The sequence below is a fragment of the Salmo trutta genome, chromosome 38 (assembly GCF_901001165.1).
Source record: "Salmo trutta chromosome 38, fSalTru1.1, whole genome shotgun sequence".
Lineage (NCBI taxonomy): Eukaryota > Metazoa > Chordata > Actinopteri > Salmoniformes > Salmonidae > Salmo > Salmo trutta.
In genome coordinates, this window is record NC_042994.1 from 2,710,438 (window position 1) to 2,730,330 (window position 19,893).

The following is a 19,893-nucleotide window of genomic DNA, read 5'->3' on the forward strand; positions in this document are numbered from 1 at the left end:
GGGAGTAGAAATTCTGAGTCCTTAACGAAACACAAAACATAATGGACAATTTATCTTACTTCAAATCAAATCAAATTTATTTATATAGCCCTTCGTACATCAGCTGAAATCTCAAAGTGCTGTACAGAAACCCAGCCTAAAACCCCAAACAGCAAGCAATGCATGTGAAAGAAGCACGGTGGCTGGGAAAAACTCCCTAGGAAAAACTCCCTAGAAAGGCCAAAAACCTAGGAAGAAACCGAGAGAGGAACCAGGCTATGAGGGGTGGCCAGTCCTCTTCTGGCTGTGCCGGGTGGATATTATAACAGAACATGGTCAAGATGTTAAAATGTTCGTAAATGACCAGCATGGTCAAATAATAATAATCATAGTAATTGTCGAGGGTGCAACAAGCACGTCCGGTGAACAGGTCAGGGTTCCGTAGCCGCAGGCAGAACAGTTGAAACTGGAGCAGCAGCATGGCCAGGTGGACTGGGGACAGCAAGGAGTCATCATGCCAGGTAGTCCTGAGGCATGGTCCTAGGGCTCAGGTCCTCCGAGTGAAAGAAAGAAAGAGAGAAAGAGAGAATTAGAGAGAGCATATTTACATTCACACAGGACACCGGATAAGACAAGAGAATACTCCAGATGTAACAGACTGACCCTAGCCCCCGACACATAAACTACTGCAGCATAAATACTGGAGGCTGAGACAGGAGGGATCAGAAGACACTGTGGCCCCATCCGATGATACCCCCGGACAGGGCCAAACAGGCAGGATATAACCCCACCCACTTTGCCAAAGCACAGCCCCCACACCACTAGAGGGATATCTACAACCACCAACTTACCGTCCGAAGACAAGGCCGAGTATAGCCCACAAAGATCTCCGCCACGGCACAACCCAAGGGGGGGCGCCAACCCAGACAGGAAGACCACGTCAGTGGCTCAACCTACTCAAGTGACGCACCCCTCCCATGGACGGCATGGAAGAACACCAGTAAGTCAGTGACTCAGCCCCTGTAAAAGGGTTAGAGGCAGAGAATCCCAGTGGGAAGAGGGGAACCGACAAGGCAGAGACAGCAAGGGCGGTTCGTTGCTCCAGCCTTTCCGTTCACCTTCACACTCCTGGGCCAGACTATACTTAATCATAGGACCTACTGAAGAGATAAGTCTTCAGTAAAGACTTAAAGGTTGAGACTGAGTCTGCGTCTCTCACATGGGTAGGCAGACCATTCCATAAAAATGGAGCTCTATAGGAGAAAGCCCTACCTCCAGCCGTTTGCTTAGAAATTCTAGGGACAATTAGGAGGCCTGCGTCTTGTAACCGTAGCGTACGTGTAGGTATGTACGGCAGGACCAAATCGGAAAGATAGGTAGGAGCAAGCCCATGTAATGCTTTGTAGGTTAGCAGTAAAACCTTGAAATCAGCCCTTGCCTTAACAGGAAGCCAGTGTAGGGAGGCTAGCACTGGAGTAATATGATCAAATTTTTTGGTTCTAGTCAGGATTCTAGCAGCCGTATTTAGCACTAACTGAAGTTTGTTTAGTGCTTTATCCGGGTAGCCGGAAAGTAGAGCATTGCAGTAGTCGAGCCTAGAAGTAACAAAAGCATGGATTAATTTTTCTGCGTCATTTTTGGACAGAAAGTTTCTGATTTTTGCAATGTTACGTAGATGGAAAAAAGCTGTCCTTGAAGCAGTCTTGATATGTTCTTCAAAAGAGAGATCAGGGTCCAGAGTAACGCCGAGGTCCTTCACAGTTTTATTTGAGACGACTGTACAATCATCCAGATTAATTGTCAGAGTCAACAGAAGATCTCTTTGTTTCTTGGGACCTAGGACAAGCATCTCTGTTTTGTCCGAGTTTAAAAGTAGAAAATTTACAGCCATCCACTTCCTTATGTCTGAAACACAGGCTTCTAGCGAGGGCAATTTTGGGGCTTCACCATGTTTCATTGAAATGTACAGCTGTGTGTCGTCCGCATAGCAGTGAAATTTAACATTATGTTTTCGAATGACATCCCCAAGAGGTAAAATATATAGTGAAAACAATAGTGGTCCTAGAACGGAACCTTGAGGAACACCGAAATTTACAATTGATTTGTCAGAGGACGAACCATTCACAGAGACAAACTGATATCTTTCCGACAGATAAGATCTAAACCAGGCCAGAACTTGTCCATGTAGACCAATTTGGGTTTCCAATCTCTCCAAAAGAATGTGGTGATCGATGGTATCAAAAGCGGCACTAAGATCTAGGAGCATGAGGACAGATGCAGAGCCTTGGTCCGACGTCATTAAAAGGTAATTTACCACCTTCACAAGTGCAGTCTCAGTGCTATGATGGGGTCTAAAACCAGACTGAAGCGTTTCGTATACATTGTTTGTCTTCAGGAAGGCAGTGAGTTGCTGCGCAACAACTTTTTCTAAAATCTTTGAGAGGAATGGAAGATTCGATATAGGCCGATAGTTTTTTATAATTTCTGGGTCAAGATTCGGCTTTTTCAAGAGAGGCTTTATTACTGCCACTTTTAGTGAGCTTGGTACACATCTGGTGGATAGAGAGCAGTTTATTATGTTCAACATAGGAGTGCCAAGCACAGGAAGCAGCTCTTTCAGTAGTTTAGTTGGAATAGGGTCCAGTATGCAGCTTGAGGGTTTGGAGGCCATGATTATTTTCATCATTATGTCAAGAGATATAGTACTAAAACACTTTAGTATCTCCCTTGATCCTAGGTCCTGGCAGAGTTGTGCAGACTCAGGACAATGGAGATACTAAAGTGTTTTAGTACTATATCTCTTGACATAATGATGAAAATAATCGGATCTGAAATACTGATGAAAACAATCGGATCTGAAACCTAATAGTAAGCATCAACTTCAATGACAGTTAACGTAAAGTTAAAACACATATGACATTCATGCGCCACAATAACATTGTCGCCGAGGATGGCTTGCTAGTTAACGTTAGTGTTTTATTCATATAACCCGTTTTGTCATAAAACAGCTTAGCTAGGTAGCGAAATGCTAGCTGACTCAGGAGTTCGGGTAGGGACATATGTTCTTCAGGAGCCTGTGGATTTGATATGATTCCACCATGGGCTGTCGTGGAAAATTGTCTTAAGAATAACACTTACAAGAACTTGTAAATTCAATATAGACTTTAATACAGAGTAGTAAAGCCGAGCCGGTCCGCGGACAAAACTGCCTTTCTTAGGCCCCGGCTCTGCTTTTATGCACATACAATACATAGGTCCATCCTTTATGTAAATGAACTAAATCCCCCTATGCGTTCTGCCACCATTTTCTTTCAACCCAATGGATAACGCCCATATCTGTTTGAATGTTAAATGACGAGACAGAGGCATTGATGCGAGTAACCAGTCTTGTTCAGTATATTGCAATACATCCGGGTATTTCAAGCACACCGGTAAAAACACTGGAGTTGCAGTAATTAACATTTACCAACAGATGGCATCACTGTGCCATCTTACACCCATAACAATATCTGCTTTTAGCTCTAACATAGTAGTGGCTATTTCCTTAGCAATTTTTTTAAAAACCTTTTAACTCTGTATTGTTGAGAAAGGGCTTACCTGTATGTGCTTGTGATAAAATGTAAACTTAATCCACAGTTATTTTTATGAAACTATTGATCCTCTGTGGCTAAATGATGCTCTCTGGTGTCTTTTGAACATTGAGAGTGAGCTCCTGTGGTTGGATAAAAGAAAAAGAAAAAAAGGTTTGTTATTATATAGTCGTTAGCCTTGACCCATCGCGACTTTTGTGCACGTCTATAGCACCAACAGCAGGGGGAAGCTTGGAGAACATTCATAACAATGACATGACGCGACCCACTGTCTGAGGTGCAACCTATGAATAAGCAACATTTGTTTTACATTTGTCTATTTTTCACAGCTCTCAGACTGTGTGCGTGTCTCTCTGTCTGTCTGTCTGTCTTGTAGTTCCAGATGTGGCTGGAGGAGTGGTGGTGGCCACTGCAAGGCAACTTTAATTCTGGAGCAAATGTAGGAGCTCATCATCATAAAATGTATCTATAACATCTGATACAAGTATTCTATATGTGTTAGGTACTACTACAGTGGTAGCAGGTGAACCCTCCTTTAATAGTCATATTTCATTAATATGCAGGGTCCATTTTGACACAAGACAACAATCCAGACTAAGAATTTACCAAAGGTCAGATCATAATGAATACGGGTGTTATATGGACAGAGTCAAACTAATCTCAGATCAGCACTCATACTCTGATTGCGAATTCTCTCTCTCCGATCATCCTTTCCATAATTTCAGAATGTCACCAGGTGAGGTGGTGTAACTAGGGTGTAGTGATGTAGGAAATTATTGTCACCAGGTGTGGAGGTGTAACCAGGGTGTAGTGATGTAGTAAATTAATGTCACCAGGTGTGGAGGTGTAACCAGGGTGTAGTGATGTAGTAAATAATGTCACCAGGTGTGGTGGTGTAACCAGGGTGTAGTGATGTAGTAAATTAATGTCACCAGGTGTGGAGGTGTAACCAGGGTGTAGTGATGTAATAAATTAATGTCACCAGGTGTGGAGGTGTAACCAGGGTGTAGTGATGTAGTAAATTAATGTCATCAGGTGTGGAGGTGTAACCAGGGTGTAGTGATGTAGTAAATTAATGTCACCAGGTGTGAAGGTGTAACCAGGGTGTAGTGATGTAGTAAATTAATGTCACCAGGTGTGGAGGTGTAACCAGGGTGTAGTGATGTAGTAAATGAATGTCACCAGGTGTGAAAGTGTAACCAGGGTGTAGTGATGTAGTAAATTAATGTCACCAGGTGTGGAGGTGTAACCAGGGTGTAGTGATGTAGTAAATTAATATCACCAGGTGTGAAGGTGTAACCAGGGTGTTGTGATGTAGTAAATTAATGTCACCAGGTGTGGAGGTGTAACCAGGGTGTAGTGATGTAGTAAATTAATATCACCAGGTGTGGAGGTGTAACCAGGGTGTATTGATGTAGTAAATTAATGCCACCAGGTGTGGAGGTGTAACCAGGGTGTATTGATGTAGTAAATTAATGCCACCAGGTGTGGAGGTGTAACCAGGGTGTAGTGATGTAGTAAATTAATGTCACCAGGTGTGGAGGTATAACCAGGGTGTATTGATGTAGTAAATTAATGTCACCAGGTGTGGAGGTGTAACCAGAGTGTAGTGATGTAGTAAATTAATGTCACCAGGTGTGAAGGTGTAACCAGGGTGTAGTGATGTAGTAAATTAATGCCACCAGGTGTGGAGGTGTAACCAGGGTGTAGTGATGTAGTAAATTAATGTCACCAGGTGTGGAGGTGTAACCAGGGTGTAGTGATGAAGTAAATACTGTCACCAGGTGTGGTGGTGTAACCAGGGTGTAGTGATTTAGTAAATTAATGTCACCAGGTGTGGAGGTGTAACCAGGGTGTAGTGATGTAGTAAATTAATGTCATCAGGTGTGGAGGTGTAACCAGGGTGTAGTGATGTAGTAAATTAATGTCACCAGGTGTGGAGGTGTAACCAGGGTGTAGTGATGTAGTAAATTAATGTCACCAGGTGTGGAGGTGTAACCAGGGTGTAGTGATGTAGTAAATTAATGCCACCAGGTGTGGAGGTGTAACCAGGGTGTATTGATGTAGTAAATTAATGCCACCAGGTGTGGAGGTGTAACCAATGTGTTGTGATGTAGTAAATTAATGTCACCAGGTGTGGAGGTGTAACCAGGGTGTAGTGATGTAGTAAATTAATGTCACCAGGTGTGGAGGTGTAACCAGGGTGTTGTGATGTAGTAAATTAATGCCATCAGGTGTGGAGGTGTAACCAGGGTGTAGTGATGTAGTAAATTAATGCCACCAGGTGTGGAGGTGTAACCAGGGTGTAGTGATGTAGTAAATTAATGCCACCAGGTGTGGAGGTGTAACCAGGGTGTAGTGATGTAGTAAATTAATGCCACCAGGTGTGGAGGTGTAACCAGGGTGTAGTGATGTAGTAAATTAATGCCACCAGGTGTTGAGGTATAACCAGGGTGTAGTGATGTAGTAAATTAATGTCACCAGGTGTGGAGGTGTACCCAGGGTGTAGTGATGTAGTAAATTCATGTGACCAGGTGTGGAGGTGTAACCAGGGTGTAGTGATGTAGTAAATTAATGTGACCAGGTGTGGAGGTGTAACCAGGGTGTAGTGATGTAATAAATTAATGTCACCAGGTGTGGAGGTGTAACCAGGGTGTAGTGATGTAGTAAATTAATGTCATCAGGTGTGGAGGTGTAACCAGGGTGTAGTGATGTAGTCAATTAATGTCACCAGGTGTGAAGGTGTAACCAGGGTGTAGTGATGTAGTAAATTAATGTCACCAGGTGTGGAGGTGTAACCAGGGTGTAGTGATGTAGTAAATTAATGTCAACAGGTGTGAAGGTGTAACCAGGGTGTAGTGATGTAGTAAATTAATGTCACCACGTGTGGAGGTGTAACCAGGGTGTAGTGATGTAGTAAATTAATGTCACCAGGTGTGAAGGTGAAACCAGGGTGTTGTGATGTAGTAAATTAATGTCACCAGGTGTGGAGGTGTAACCAGGGTGTAGTGATGCAGTAAATTAATATCACCAGGTGTGGAGGTGTAACCAGGGTGTATTGATGTAGTAAATTAATGCCACCAGGTGTGGAGGTGTAACCAGGGTGTAGTGATGTAGTAAATTAATGTCACCAGGTGTGGAGGTATAACCAGGGTGTAGTGATGTAGTAAATTAATGTCACCAGGTGTGGAGGTGTAACCAGAGTGTAGTGATGTAGTAAATTAATGTCACCAGGTGTGGAGGTGTAACCAGGGTGTAGTGATTAAGTAAATAATGTCACCAGGTGTGGTGGTGTAACCAGGGTGTAGTGAATTAGTAAATTAATGTCACCAGGTGTGGAGGTGTAACCAGGGTGTAGTGATGTAGTAAATTAATGTCATCAGGTGTGGAGGTGTAACCAGGGTGTAGTGATGTAGTAAATTAATGTCACCAGGTGTGGAGGTGTAACCAGGGTGTAGTGATGTAGTAAATTAATGTCACCAGGTGTGGAGGTGTAACCAGGGTGTAGTGATGTAGTAAATTAATGTCACAAGGTGTGGAGGTGTAACCAGGGTGTAGTGATGTAGTAAATTAATGCCACCAGGTGTGGAGGTGTAACCAGGGTGTATTGATGTAGTAAATTAATGCCACCAGGTGTGGAGGTGTAACCAGGGTGTTGTGATGTAGTAAATTAATGTCACCAGGTGTGGAGGTGTAACCAGGGTGTAGTGATGTAGTAAATTAATATCACCGGTTGTGGAGGTGTAACCAGGGTGTATTGATGTAGTAAATTAATGCCACCCGGTGTGGAGGTGTAACCAGGGTGTATTGATGTAGTAAAATAATGCCACCAGGTGTGGAGGTGTAACCAGGGTGTATTGATGTAGTAAATTAATGCCACCAGGTGTGGAGGTGTAACCAGGGTGTAGTGATGTAGTAAATTAATGTCACCAGGTGTGAAGGTATAACCAGGGTGTAGTGATGTAGTAAATTAATGTCACCAGGTGTGGAGGTGTAACCAGGGTGTAGTGATGTAGTAAATTAATGTCACCAGGTGTGAAGGTGTAACCAGGGTGTAGTGATGTAGTAAATTAATGTCACCAGGTGTGGAGGTATAACCAGGGTGTAGTGATGTAGTAAATCAATGTCACCAGGTGTGAAGGTGTAACCAGGGTGTAGTGATGTAGTAAATTAATGTCATCAGGTGTGGAGGTGTAACCAGGGTGTAGTGATGTAGTAAATTAATGTCACCAGGTGTGGAGGTGTAACCAGGGTGTAGTGATGTAGTAAATTAATGCCACCAGGTGTGGAGGTGTAACCAGGGTGTAGTGATGTAGTAAATTAATGTCACCAGGTGTGGAGGTGTAACCAGGGTGTTGTGATGTAGTAAATTAATGCCACCAGGTGTGGAGGTGTAACCAGGGTGTAGTGATGTAGTAAATTAATGCCACCAGGTGTGGAGGTGTAACCAGGGTGTAGTGATGTAGTAAATTAATGTCAACAGGTGTGAAGGTGTAACCAGGGTGTAGTGATGTAGTAAATTAATGTCACCACGTGTGGAGGTGTAACCAGGGTGTAGTGATGTAGTAAATTAATGCCACCAGGTGTGGAGGTGTAACCAGGGTGTAGTGATGTAGTAAATTAATGCCACCAGGTGTGGAGGTGTAACCAGGGTGTAGTGATGTAGTAAATTAATGCCACCAGGTGTGGAGGTATAACCAGGGTGTAGTGATGTAGTAAATTAATGCCACCAGGTGTGGAGGTGTAACCAGGGTGTAGTGATGTAGTAAATTCATGTGACCAGGTGTGGAGGTGTAACCAGGGTGTAGTGATGTAGTAAATTAATGTCACCAGGTGTGAAGGTGTAACCAGGGTGTAGTGATGTAGTAAATTAATGTGACCAGGTGTGGAGGTGTAACCAGGGTGTAGTGATGTAGTAAATTAATGCCACCAGGTGTGGAGGTGTAACCAGGGTGTAGTGATGTAGTAAATTAATGCCACCAGGTGTGGAGGTGTAACCAGGGTGTAGTGATGTAGTAAATTAATGCCACCAGGTGTGGAGGTATAACCAGGGTGTAGTGATGTAGTAAATTAATGTCACCAGGTGTGGAGATGTAACCAGGGTGTGGTGATGTAGTAAATTCATGTGACCAGGTGTGGAGGTGTAACCAGGGTGTAGTGATGTAGTAAATTAATGTCACCAGGTGTGAAGGTGTAACCAGGGTGTAGTGATGTAGTAAATTAATGTGACCAGGTGTGGAGGTGTAACCAGGGTGTAGTGATGTAGTAAATTAATGTGACCAGGTGTGGAGGTGTAACCAGGGTGTAGTGATGTAGTAAATTAATGTCACCAGGTGTGGAGGTGTAACCAGGGTGTAGTGATGTAGTAAATTAATGTCACCAGGTGTGGAGGTGTAACCAGGGTGTAGTGATGTAGTAAATTAATGTCACCAGGTGTGGAGGTGTAACCAGGGTGTAGTGATGTAGTAAATTAATGTCACCAGGTGTGGAGGTGTAACCAGGGTGTAGTGATGTAGTAAATTAATGTCACCAGGTGTGGAGGTGTAACCAGGGTGTAGTGATGTAGTAAATTAATGTCACCAGGTGTGGAGGTGTAACCAGGGTGTAGTGATGTAGTAAATTAATGTCAACAGGTGTGAAGGTGTAACCAGGGTGTAGTGATGTAGTAAATTAATGTCACCACGTGTGGAGGTGTAACCAGGGTGTAGTGATGTAGTAAATTAATGTCACCAGGTGTGAAGGTGAAACCAGGGTGTTGTGATGTAGTAAATTAATGTCACCAGGTGTGGAGGTGTAACCAGGGTGTAGTGCTGCTGGAGCTTTAATTAATAAAATACTATGTGATCTTAACTCACCTGTCCATCGTCTGCTGTGTCCCTTGTGTCAGAGGTGGATTTGGAGGCCTTCTTCCTGTTTTACACGTCAACAAATGAATGAATAATAAAGTTAATAAATTAAAATTATAATGTGAAATTAAAGTCTTAGAAAGATTCTCACCTGAACCACATGAAGACAGAGAGACGGAGTATGAGAATCTGTGATTCCTACAGTTGAAGTCATAACTGAGGTCTGTTTCTCTAAAGGTTCAACAAAAAGGTGGATGATATGACACATGTTATCATATAGTGGAGCTTGAAATGAAATATCCTTGTATTTGAATCTCACATTTTTTACCTGTACTTGTTGACTTTCTCTCAGATATGTGATTCTCAGGGTGGAGTGACTCACTCTATCCCCATAGTACTCTGAATGACTACCATTCTCAGGTTTCACACCAGACCATCTATAGGACCATGATGCTTTTATGACTGTATGACCTCTGGGATATGTGTAAGAACAGGACAGGTCCACTGTTGACCCCTTCACGGTACAGATAATCTGAGTAGTGTAAGTCACACTCCAGCCATCCTGCCCAAGTATCACTGCAACACAATCACACATCAAAAGGATATTAATTTGGCACAAACCTATTAGCTCACACAGAAACAGTTTGTCAACACTTTGTTACCGTAGTTTCCGAGTTCAGTGTGAATAACAACCATGGAGAAGCATCACGAGATGTATTGTTGTCTCTACCTTCTTGCGCTTTGTGCTTTTGTCTTTTCCCAATAATGTTCGTACCATGTTTTGTTCCGCTACCACGTTGTTGTCATGTTGTGTTGCCATGTGTTGCTGCCTTGCTATGTTGTTGTCTTAGGTATCGCTTTATATAGTGTTGTGTTGTCTCTCTTGTTGTGATGCGTGTTTTGTCATATATTTATTTATGTATATATAAATCCCAGCCCCGAGGCCTTTTGGTAGGCCGTCCTTGTAAATAAGAAATTGTTCTTAATAGACTTGCTTAGTTAAATAAAATAAACAAAATAAATTACTCTGAAGCAGTTTGTTACACAGTTGCTGAGAGACGTGTGTAAACCACAGGCCTATATATCTATTCCTGCTGTTCTCAAGCCTGTTGCTGCGTCTCCCTCCCTGCAGCCATAGAAACATAAAGATAGACAACAAACACACTTTATAACTGGTGAATAACTACACCTGACAGTCTAATTAGGAAGGAAAAATAACTTATCAAACAGATGTGTAGCACTGTAAGTAAAGTGTTTCTCTGTCGATTGTTTTGAACCTGTTTTATTCTCATGACTATAACACTGATGGTACTTCACATGACCTGCATACTCTGTGTCCTGGCTTAGATCTGTAGTAACTCCAGACTCCCATTTGTTGAACCAGGTTACTTCTGTGACGTTATTCCTGCTGGGATGTCTATACGTGCAGGTAATGTCCACTGTTGACCCCTTCAAGGCACAGATACTCCTCTTGGTGTAAGTCACATTCAAACAGTTCTGACCATAAACACCTGAAACTAAATGTATCTGATCAAATCCTCAAATGATAATGAGACTATTTTCAAGTGTTTTAGACGTATTAGACTGATTCATTTAAAATGAATAAAATATATAAACCCACACAGTGCATTCGGAAAGTATTCAGAACCCTTGACTTTTTCCACATTTTGTTACGTTACAGCCTTATTCTAAAAAAAATTCCAAAATTATAATTCTAAAACGGTATAACATGATTACATACCATCAGCCATTGTCTACCTTGTATATTATACTGCATCATTTCTACTAGTGTTACTATCCAAGAGTGCACAGATGTGTCTGTTTTTCCCCACATGTTCTACTATTGGTCCACAGCTCTTAATGATTGATACTTAAGATGATTATTATAGGTGAGTCAAGACTCACACACTGTAGGAGTGAGAAAATCCTCATGGTCTTTTACAGCACAGGAGTAACTGTCTGTAGAGTAACTCCAGACCACTAGAGTATTACAGGAGTATTGTTGGGAAGTAGGGTCATGGAAGCTGTACCCCCATTCTGCATACTGTGTTTTAAATCTGAACTTGTACTCAGCTGAATCTCTCTCTCTTTCAGGTCTGTGATTCTCAGGGTGCAGTCTTTCTCTTTAGTCCCAAGGTACTCAGCACGACCTGCATTCTCTGGCACCGAGCTCAGTATATTAGGTGCCTCATTAAATTTCTCTTGGATATACCAGTTTGGTTCTGAGACTACATGCTAACTTGGATGTTGATATGTGCAGGGCAGTTCCACTGTTGAGCCCTTCATAGCACAGATACTCTGATGGGTGTAAGTCACATTGAAACAGTTCTGACCCAGAACACCTAAAACACTAGTAGGACCAATCATTTACTCAATTAGTTTCTTCTATAATTATTGCACTCAACAAAAACATAAATGCAACAATGTGTACGATTTTACTGAGTTACAGTTCATATAAAAAAATATGTCAATTGAAATGAATGAATTAGACCCTAATCTATGGATTTCACATGACTGGGAATACAGATACAATTGAAGTCAGAAGTTTACATACACTTAGGTTGGAGTCAATAAACTTGTTTTTCAACCACTCCACAAATTTCTTGTAAACAAACTATAGTGTTGGCAAATCGGTTAGGACATCTACTTTGTGCATGATACAAGTCATTTTTCCAACAATTGTTTACAGACAGATTATGTCACTGTATCACAATTCCAGTGGGTCAGAAGTTTACATACACTAAGTTGACTGTGCCTTTAAACAGCTTGGAAAATTCCAGAAGATGATTTAATGGCTTTAGAAGCTGCTGATAGGCTAATTGACATCATTTGAGTCAATTGGAGGTGTACCTGTGGATGTATTTCAAGGCCTACCTTTGAACTCAGTGCCTCTTTGCTTGACATCATATGAAAATCAAAATAAATCAGCCAATACCTTAGAAAAAAATTGTAGACCTCCACAAGTCCGGTTCATCCTTGGGAGCAATTTCCAAACGCCTGAAAGTACCACGTTCATCTGTACAAACAATAGTATGCAAGTATTAACACCATGGGACCATGCAGCCGTCATACCACTCAGGAAGGAGACACAATCTGTCTCCTAGAGATGAATGTACTTTGGTTCGAAAAGTGCAAATCAATCCCAGAACAACAGAAAAGGACCTTGTGAAGATGCTGGAGGAAACAGGAACAAATTGAGTCCTATATCGACATAACCTGAAAGGCACCTCAGCAAGGAAGAAGCCATTGCTCCAAAACCGCCATAAAAATGCCAGACTACGGTTTGCAACTGCACATGGGGACAAAGATCGTACTTTTTGGAGAATTGTCCTCCGGTCTGATGAAACAAAAATGGAACTGTTTGGCCATAATGACCATCATTATGTTTGGACGAAAAATGGGGAGGCTTGCAAGCCGAAGAACACCATCCCAACCGTGTAGTTCGGCGGTGGCAGCATCATGTTTTGGGGGTGCTTTACTGCAGGAGGGACTGGTGCATGGCACAAAATAGATGAGGAAAGGAAAATTATGTGGATATCTTGAAGCAACATCTCAAGACATCAGTCAGGAAGTTAAAGCTTGGTCGCAAATGGGTCTTCCAAATGGACAATGACCCCAAGCATACTTCTGAAGTTGTGGCAAAATGGCTTAAGGACAACAAAGTCAAGGTATTGGAGTGGCCATCACAAAGCCCTGACCTCAATCCTATAGAAAATGTGTGGGCAGAACTGAAAAAGGAATGTGCCAAAATTCACCCAACTTATTGTGGGAAGCTTGTGGAAGGCTACCAGAAACGTTTGACTCAAGTTAAACAATTTAAAGGCAATGCTACCAAATACTAATTGAGTGTATGTAAACTTCTGACCCACTAGGTATGTGATGAAATAAATAAAAGCTGAAATAAATCACTCTCTACTATTATTCTGACATTTCACATTCTTAAAATAAAGTGGTGATCCTAACTGACCTAAGACAGGGAATTTTTACTAGGATTAAATGACAGGAATTGTGAAAAACTGAGTTTAAATGTATTTGGCTAAGGTGGATGTAAACATCCGACTTCAACTGTTATGCATCTGTTGGTCACAGATACCTTAAAAAAACGGTAGTCAGAATCTGGTGTGACCACCATTTGCCTCATGCAGTGCGACATAGGATAAAGGATTTAATGTATTTTTCAATACATGTGTCGTGGAAATTACTACCAAGGACTCAGTCAAACTTAAATGCATCATTCTTTATTATCAGCAAGCTGGAGAGGTTGCAACAAACTTAATGCACCATAGTACACGTCGGTCGGGAGCTCTTTCGGGGCAGTCCCGTTAGTTCTCTTATATACTGCTTACACAGACAAGTTATATTTGAATGATTTACATTATTCATCATTAACGTTTGGTTCCTGCATGTAACTTATAGAACATATTCTGGATGTTCTGTTAAAATGTCTGAGGGGGTCATGACCGTCTCCCCCTCACATCTCTACCCAGCACCTACAGGAACCAATGATTGTATGAGACAAGATGTACAATTCAAAGCTCTCTCTTCAGACAACATTTCCATCACATGAATATACACCTACTATTGGTGAAACATTTTATTATACATTATTTAATGGATAATAGGAGTTAATGAAATAAGATACAGCTCTGAACACCCCCACCCCACCACACACACAGCACTCCTACTCCAAGACGCTTGATACATATGGATCCAGAGCTGCATATTATGCTACACAGGTTACCATGGCAATCAAATTTAGTAAACTGTTAGAGAATGGGAGACATGACTCTTTACAATATGTTTTCTATTTAAACTTTATTTAGGGATCTGGAACCAGTGCCAGAGAGGAGGGAGATGAAAGAAAACATGTTTGAGCTTTCTGGTGTTTTTTCAGTGACCCTGAATGAGCAAATCTCTTTCCACAAAGACAGGAGTAAGATTTCTCTCCTGTGTGTGTGCGTTGGTGTGTAATCAGGTCTCCTGATCGACTGAAGCTCTTCCCACACTGATCACAGCTATAAGGCTTCTCTCCTGTGTGTATGCGTTGGTGTTCAGACAGGTGTCCTGATTGATTGAAGCTCTTCCCACACTGATCACAGCTATAAGGCTTCTCTCCTGTGTGTATGTGTTGGTGTGTAATCAGGTGTCCTGATTGATTGAAGCTCTTCCCACACTGATCACAGCTATAAGGCTTCTCTCCTGTGTGTATGCGTTGGTGTTTAGTCAGGTGTCCTGATCGACTGAAACTCTTCCCACACTGATCACAGCTATAAGGCTTCTCTCCTGTGTGTATGCGTTGGTGTATAGTCAGGTCTCCTGATTGATTGAAGCTCTTCCCACACTGATCACAACTATAAGGCTTCTCTCCTGTGTGTATGCGTTGGTGTTCAGACAGGTGTACTGATTGATTGAAGCTCTTCCCACACTGATCACAGCTATAAGGCTTCTCTCCTGTGTGTATGCGTTGGTGTTCAGACAGGTGTCCTGATTGATTGAAGCTCTTCCCACACTGAATGCAGCTATAAGGCTTCTCTCCTGTGTGTATGCGTTGGTGTTTAGTCAGGTCTCCTGAATTATTGAAGCTCTTCCCACACTGATCACAGCTATAAGGCTTCTCTCCTGTGTGTATGCGTTGGTGTGTAGTCAGGGCTCCTGAGTGATTGAAGCTCTTCCCACACTGATCACAGCTATAAGGCTTCTCTCCTGTGTGTATGCGTTGGTGTGTAGTCAGGTCTCCTGAGTGATTGAAACTCTTCCCACACTGATCACAGCTATAAGGCTTCTCTCCTGTGTGTATGCGTTGGTGTGTAGTCAGGTCTCCTGATCGACTGAAGCTCTTCCCACACTGATCACAACTATAAGGCTTCTCTCCTGTGTGTATGCGTTGGTGTCTAGTTAGGTCTCCTGATTGATTGAAGCTCTTCCCACACTGATCACAGCTATAAGGCTTCTCTCCTGTGTGTATGCGTTGATGTTTGCTCAGGGTTTCTGATTGATTGAAGCTCTTCCCACACTGATCACAGCTATAAGGCTTCTCTCCTGTGTGTATGCGTTGGTGTAGAATCATGGATCCTGAGTCACTGAAACTCTTCCCACACTGATCACAGCTATAAGGTTTCTCTCCTGTGTGTATGCGTTGGTGTGTAGTCAGGGATCCTGATTGATTGAAACTCTTCCCACACTGATCACAACTATAAGGCTTCTCTCCTGTGTGTATGCGTTGGTGTTCAGACAGGTGTCCTGATTGATTGAAGCTCTTCCCACACTGATCACAGCTATAAGGCTTCTCTCCTGTGTGTATGCGTTGGTGTGTAGTCAGGGCTCCTGAATTATTGAAGCTCTTCCCACACTGGTCACAGCTATAAGGTTTCTCTCCTGTGTGTATGCGTTGGTGTGTAGTCAGGGCTCCTGATTGATTGAAACTCTTCCCACACTGAACACAGCTATAAGGTTTCTCTCCTGTGTGTATGCGCTGGTGTACAGTCAGATCGTAACTTTGAGTAAACCTCTTCCCACACTGATCACAGCTATAAGGCTTCTCTCCTGTGTGTATGCGTTGGTGTGTAGTCAGGTGTCCTGACTTATTGAAGCTCTTCCCACACTGATCACAGCTATAAGGCTTCTCTCCTGTGTGTTTGCGTTTAGTCTGGGCTCCTGACTGATTTAAGTATTTCCCACAATCTAAGCAGGTATAAGGTCCCTCCCCTGAATGAATTCTCTGATGAAATTTGAAGGTTCTAGATGCATGCTCTAGAGTGTGAATTTGCTCATGAATTGTCAAGTCTTGTTTAGCCAAACTCTTCCCACAGACAGAGCAGCAGTGGTGAGATTTCTTCCCTATACCTCTATGCTGGTGTTTCTTAAGGTGTTCTGATCTGGAGAGACTCTTCTCTTTCTTGTCAGCATCATGATGTTGTTGAGGCTCTCCAGATGATAAGCCCCTCCCACTAAGAGAGCAACGATTAGGGATGTCCCCTGTGAAACAAAGACATTGAACACTTAGGTTTTGCGAATATGGGTCCATAAACAGATGGGTCCTTCCATGAAATTAAGGCCTTTTATGAAATCAAAGGTGCTCTTCATGAACGAAAGTTAAAATTAGGTGAAATTAAACGTTTTTTGGGGGGACCAAGTTACACTTCTCAAAATTGGGTGGAACTACCAAATATTTTCATCAATATATACATTTACCAATTAATTGTTACAGAAGCAGACTAATCCACACACCATGGTTCTTACTTAATGAAATCATATCTCCATGTTCCTCTTCTCGTCTCTCAGTTCCACTCTGCCCTGGTGTTTTCCTACAGTCGACCAGAACCAGCAGTAAAGTACGGAGAGGCGGTGGACCTGGGGACTCCTGGAGTGTGGAGGGGGACGGACTAGCTTTGTCCTGTTGGCCACAAGAAGTTTACAGTTGATCATTAAACCAAATATTGTATTAATTCAGTCTAAACCTCTGATTTGGGTGCATCCCTCGAATATCTCCTTTTACCTGAAATGTTCAATCGTTCACTACAACCCACAAATCTAAGGGCATTGGATTGGTGGACTTGGGCTAGTTTCCACCATATTTGTTATACCAGTCATTTCCTATCAAACAACGCAAGAGGGATAACTGGGCCCAAAATCTGGCTTCTGACTTATTTGATCATATATACATTTTCGTAACGAGTTGGTTGTTAGGAGTGTATTGGTAAAAGTAGGACACATGACATCCCGGCAACTTTGAGGAAAAAAACACTTTGGTCGTCACTAGTTACCACAAACAAAGCCATAAAGCACATCCATTTCTACAACTGATCTTTTTAAATGTGATTTTTAACCTTAACCTTGAAAACACAAACTTTATGCCTAACTCTAAATAAATAAAAATACGATATAGATGTTCGACATTGTGGCAACTAGTGAAAACACGCATATCTGCCCTCTCATTGGCTATAATGGTCCCACCTGATCTTGCCTCTTCCCGATTGCCTTCCAGCTGCGTTTCAACCTCAACAACCCTCGGCCCTAAACCCTCAGATCTTGAATTGCGTTTTACATCCGAGTGTACCTTAAAATGTCCCTTGCCCAAGCGAGGGAGAGTGAAGATCGGAGGCAACGTCCTTTGTGGAAATCTTGAAGTTTAACTTAAAAACAACCAACCTAAAGCTATCAATGTACCTAGTAAGCTAACGTATCTAGCTAGCGTCGTGGAAATATTGGTCCAATAATATTTCTCAGATACCGGAACATTACATTTATATAGACTATTCCAAAGCCAAGCTGGTCCAAGGATCATCTGACTTCGCCAGTCTCAGCACACTCCTTTTATACAGTTTCACCATTACATAGTCACTCCTCTTTAGGCAAAATACCCTTTGACATTTCGCCACCATTATCTTTTTGTCTCACTTCTGACTTATTTACACCCATCTTAGATTATATTGGTGGCATCACCATAGTACTATTACAAAAAATATATATATAATATTATATATAATATATATACAGTTGAAGTCAGAAGTTTACATACATTTAGGTTGGAGTCATTAAAACTAGTTTTTCAACCACTCTACAAATTTCTTGTTAACAAACTATAGTTTTGGCAAGTCAGGACATCTACTTTGTGCATGACACAAGTAATTTTTTCAACAATTGTTTACAGACAGATTATTTCACTGTATCACAATTTCAGTGGGTCAGAAGTTTACATACACCAAGTTGACTGTGCCTTTAAACAGCTTGGAAAATTCCAGAAAATTATGTCATGGCTTTAGAAACTTCTGATAGGCCAATTGACATCATTTGAGTCAATTGGAGGTGTACCTGTGGATGTATTTCAAGGCCTACCTTCAAACCCAGTGCCTCTTTGCTTGACATCATGGGAAAATCAAAATAAATCAGTCAAGACCTCAGAAAAAAATGTAAACCTCCACAAGTCTGGTTCATCCTTGGGAGCAATTTCCAAACGCCTGAGGGTACCACGTTCATCTGTACAAACAATTGTATGCAAGTATAAACACCATGGGACCACGCAGCCATCATACAGCTCAGGAAGGAGATGCGTTCTGTCTCCAAGAGATGTACATACTTTGGTGCAAAAAGTGCAAATCAATCCCAGAACAACAGCAAAGGACCTTGTGAAGATGCTGGAGGAAACAGGTACAAAAGTATCTATATCCACAGTAAAACGAGTCTTATATCGACATAACTTGAAAGGCCGCTCAGCAAGGAAGAAGCCACTGCTCCAAAACCACCATAAAAAAGCCAGACTACGGTTTGCAACGGCACATGGGGACAAAGATCTTAATTTTTGGAGAAATGTCCTCTGGTCTGATGAAACAAAAATAGAACTGTTTGGCCAAAATGACCATCGTTATGTTTGGAGGAAAAAGGGAAAGGCTTGCAAGCCGAAGAACCCCATCCCAACCGTCAAGCACGGGGGTGGCAGCATCATGTTGTGGGGGTGCTTTTCTGCAGGAGGGACTGGTGCATGTAACAAAATAGATGGCATCATGAGGAAAGGAAAATTATGTGGATATATTGAAGCATCATCTTAAGACATCAGTCAGGAAGTTAAAGCTTGGTCGCAAATGGGTCTTCCAAATGGACAATGACCCCAAGCATACTTCCAAAGTTGTGGCAAAATGGCTTAAGCACAACCAAGTCAAGGTATTGGAGTGGCCATTACAAAGCCCTGACCTCAATCCTATAGAAAATAAGTGGGCAGAACTGAAAATGTGTGTGCGAACAAGGAGGCCTACAAACCTGACTCAGTTACACCAGCTCTGTCAGGAGGAATGGGCCAAAAGTCACCCAACTTATTGTGGGAAGCTTGTGGAAGGCTACCTGAAACGTTTGACCCAAGTTAAACAATTTAAAGGCAATGATTCCAAATTCTAATTGAGTGTGTGTAAACTTCTGACCCGTTGGGAATGTGATAAAAGAAATAAAAGCTGAAATAAATCATTCTCTCTACTATTATTCTGACATTTCACATTCTTAAAATAAAGTGGTGATCCTAACTGACCTAAGACAGGGAATTTTTACTCGGATTAAATGTCAGGAATTGTGAAAAACTGAGTTTAAATGTATTTGGCTAAGGTGGATGTAAACTTCCGACATCAACTGTACCTCCCTAAACAGGTACATGTCTAGTGGTTCCTGTAAATGATTAACTAATGTGCATGTCCAATGGCCTTCACAAGACCAGGCTAATGGTGCCTATAAATGATTAACTAATGTGCATGTCCAATAGCCTTCAGAAGACCAGGCATGACCCAGAATGGTTAAGTCTGTATTGACTCAGCTTGCACATACACATTGGTTCTGCTTACACATATACTAATGGTTAACCCTATATCGATTCTGCTTACTACTTCTAAGAAAACAGTATAGGTACTGGAAAATCCCCAACACTAGCGCTCCTGTCAGGTAGCTAGCTACAGTTACCCATAGCTGGCTAGCTAGTTTTATAGTTTGGTCATTTATTC

The 19,893-nt window shown here is 42.0% G+C and overlaps 1 protein-coding gene across 3 annotated transcripts in view; it reads right to left on the minus strand.

Moving 5' to 3' along the window:
* The window catches only part of LOC115177737 (zinc finger protein 271-like), a 95,254-nt gene that overhangs the window by 67,107 nt on the left and 8,254 nt on the right, over nucleotides 1-19,893 (minus strand). Inside the window, exons 2-4 of one of the 3 annotated variants that reach the window (XM_029738688.1) lie at nucleotides 16,643-16,808; nucleotides 16,259-16,390; nucleotides 13,638-13,905 (exon numbers count right to left, since the gene is read on the minus strand). In XM_029738688.1, coding sequence (XP_029594548.1) covers nucleotides 13,895-13,905; nucleotides 16,259-16,390; nucleotides 16,643-16,808 — 309 coding nt within the window. In that variant the 3' untranslated portion in view covers nucleotides 13,638-13,894. Of the gene's footprint in view, nucleotides 1-13,637; nucleotides 16,391-16,642; nucleotides 16,809-19,893 lie in introns of those variants that run through there. The other 2 variants (XM_029738686.1, XM_029738683.1) reach the window with 2 other exon arrangements.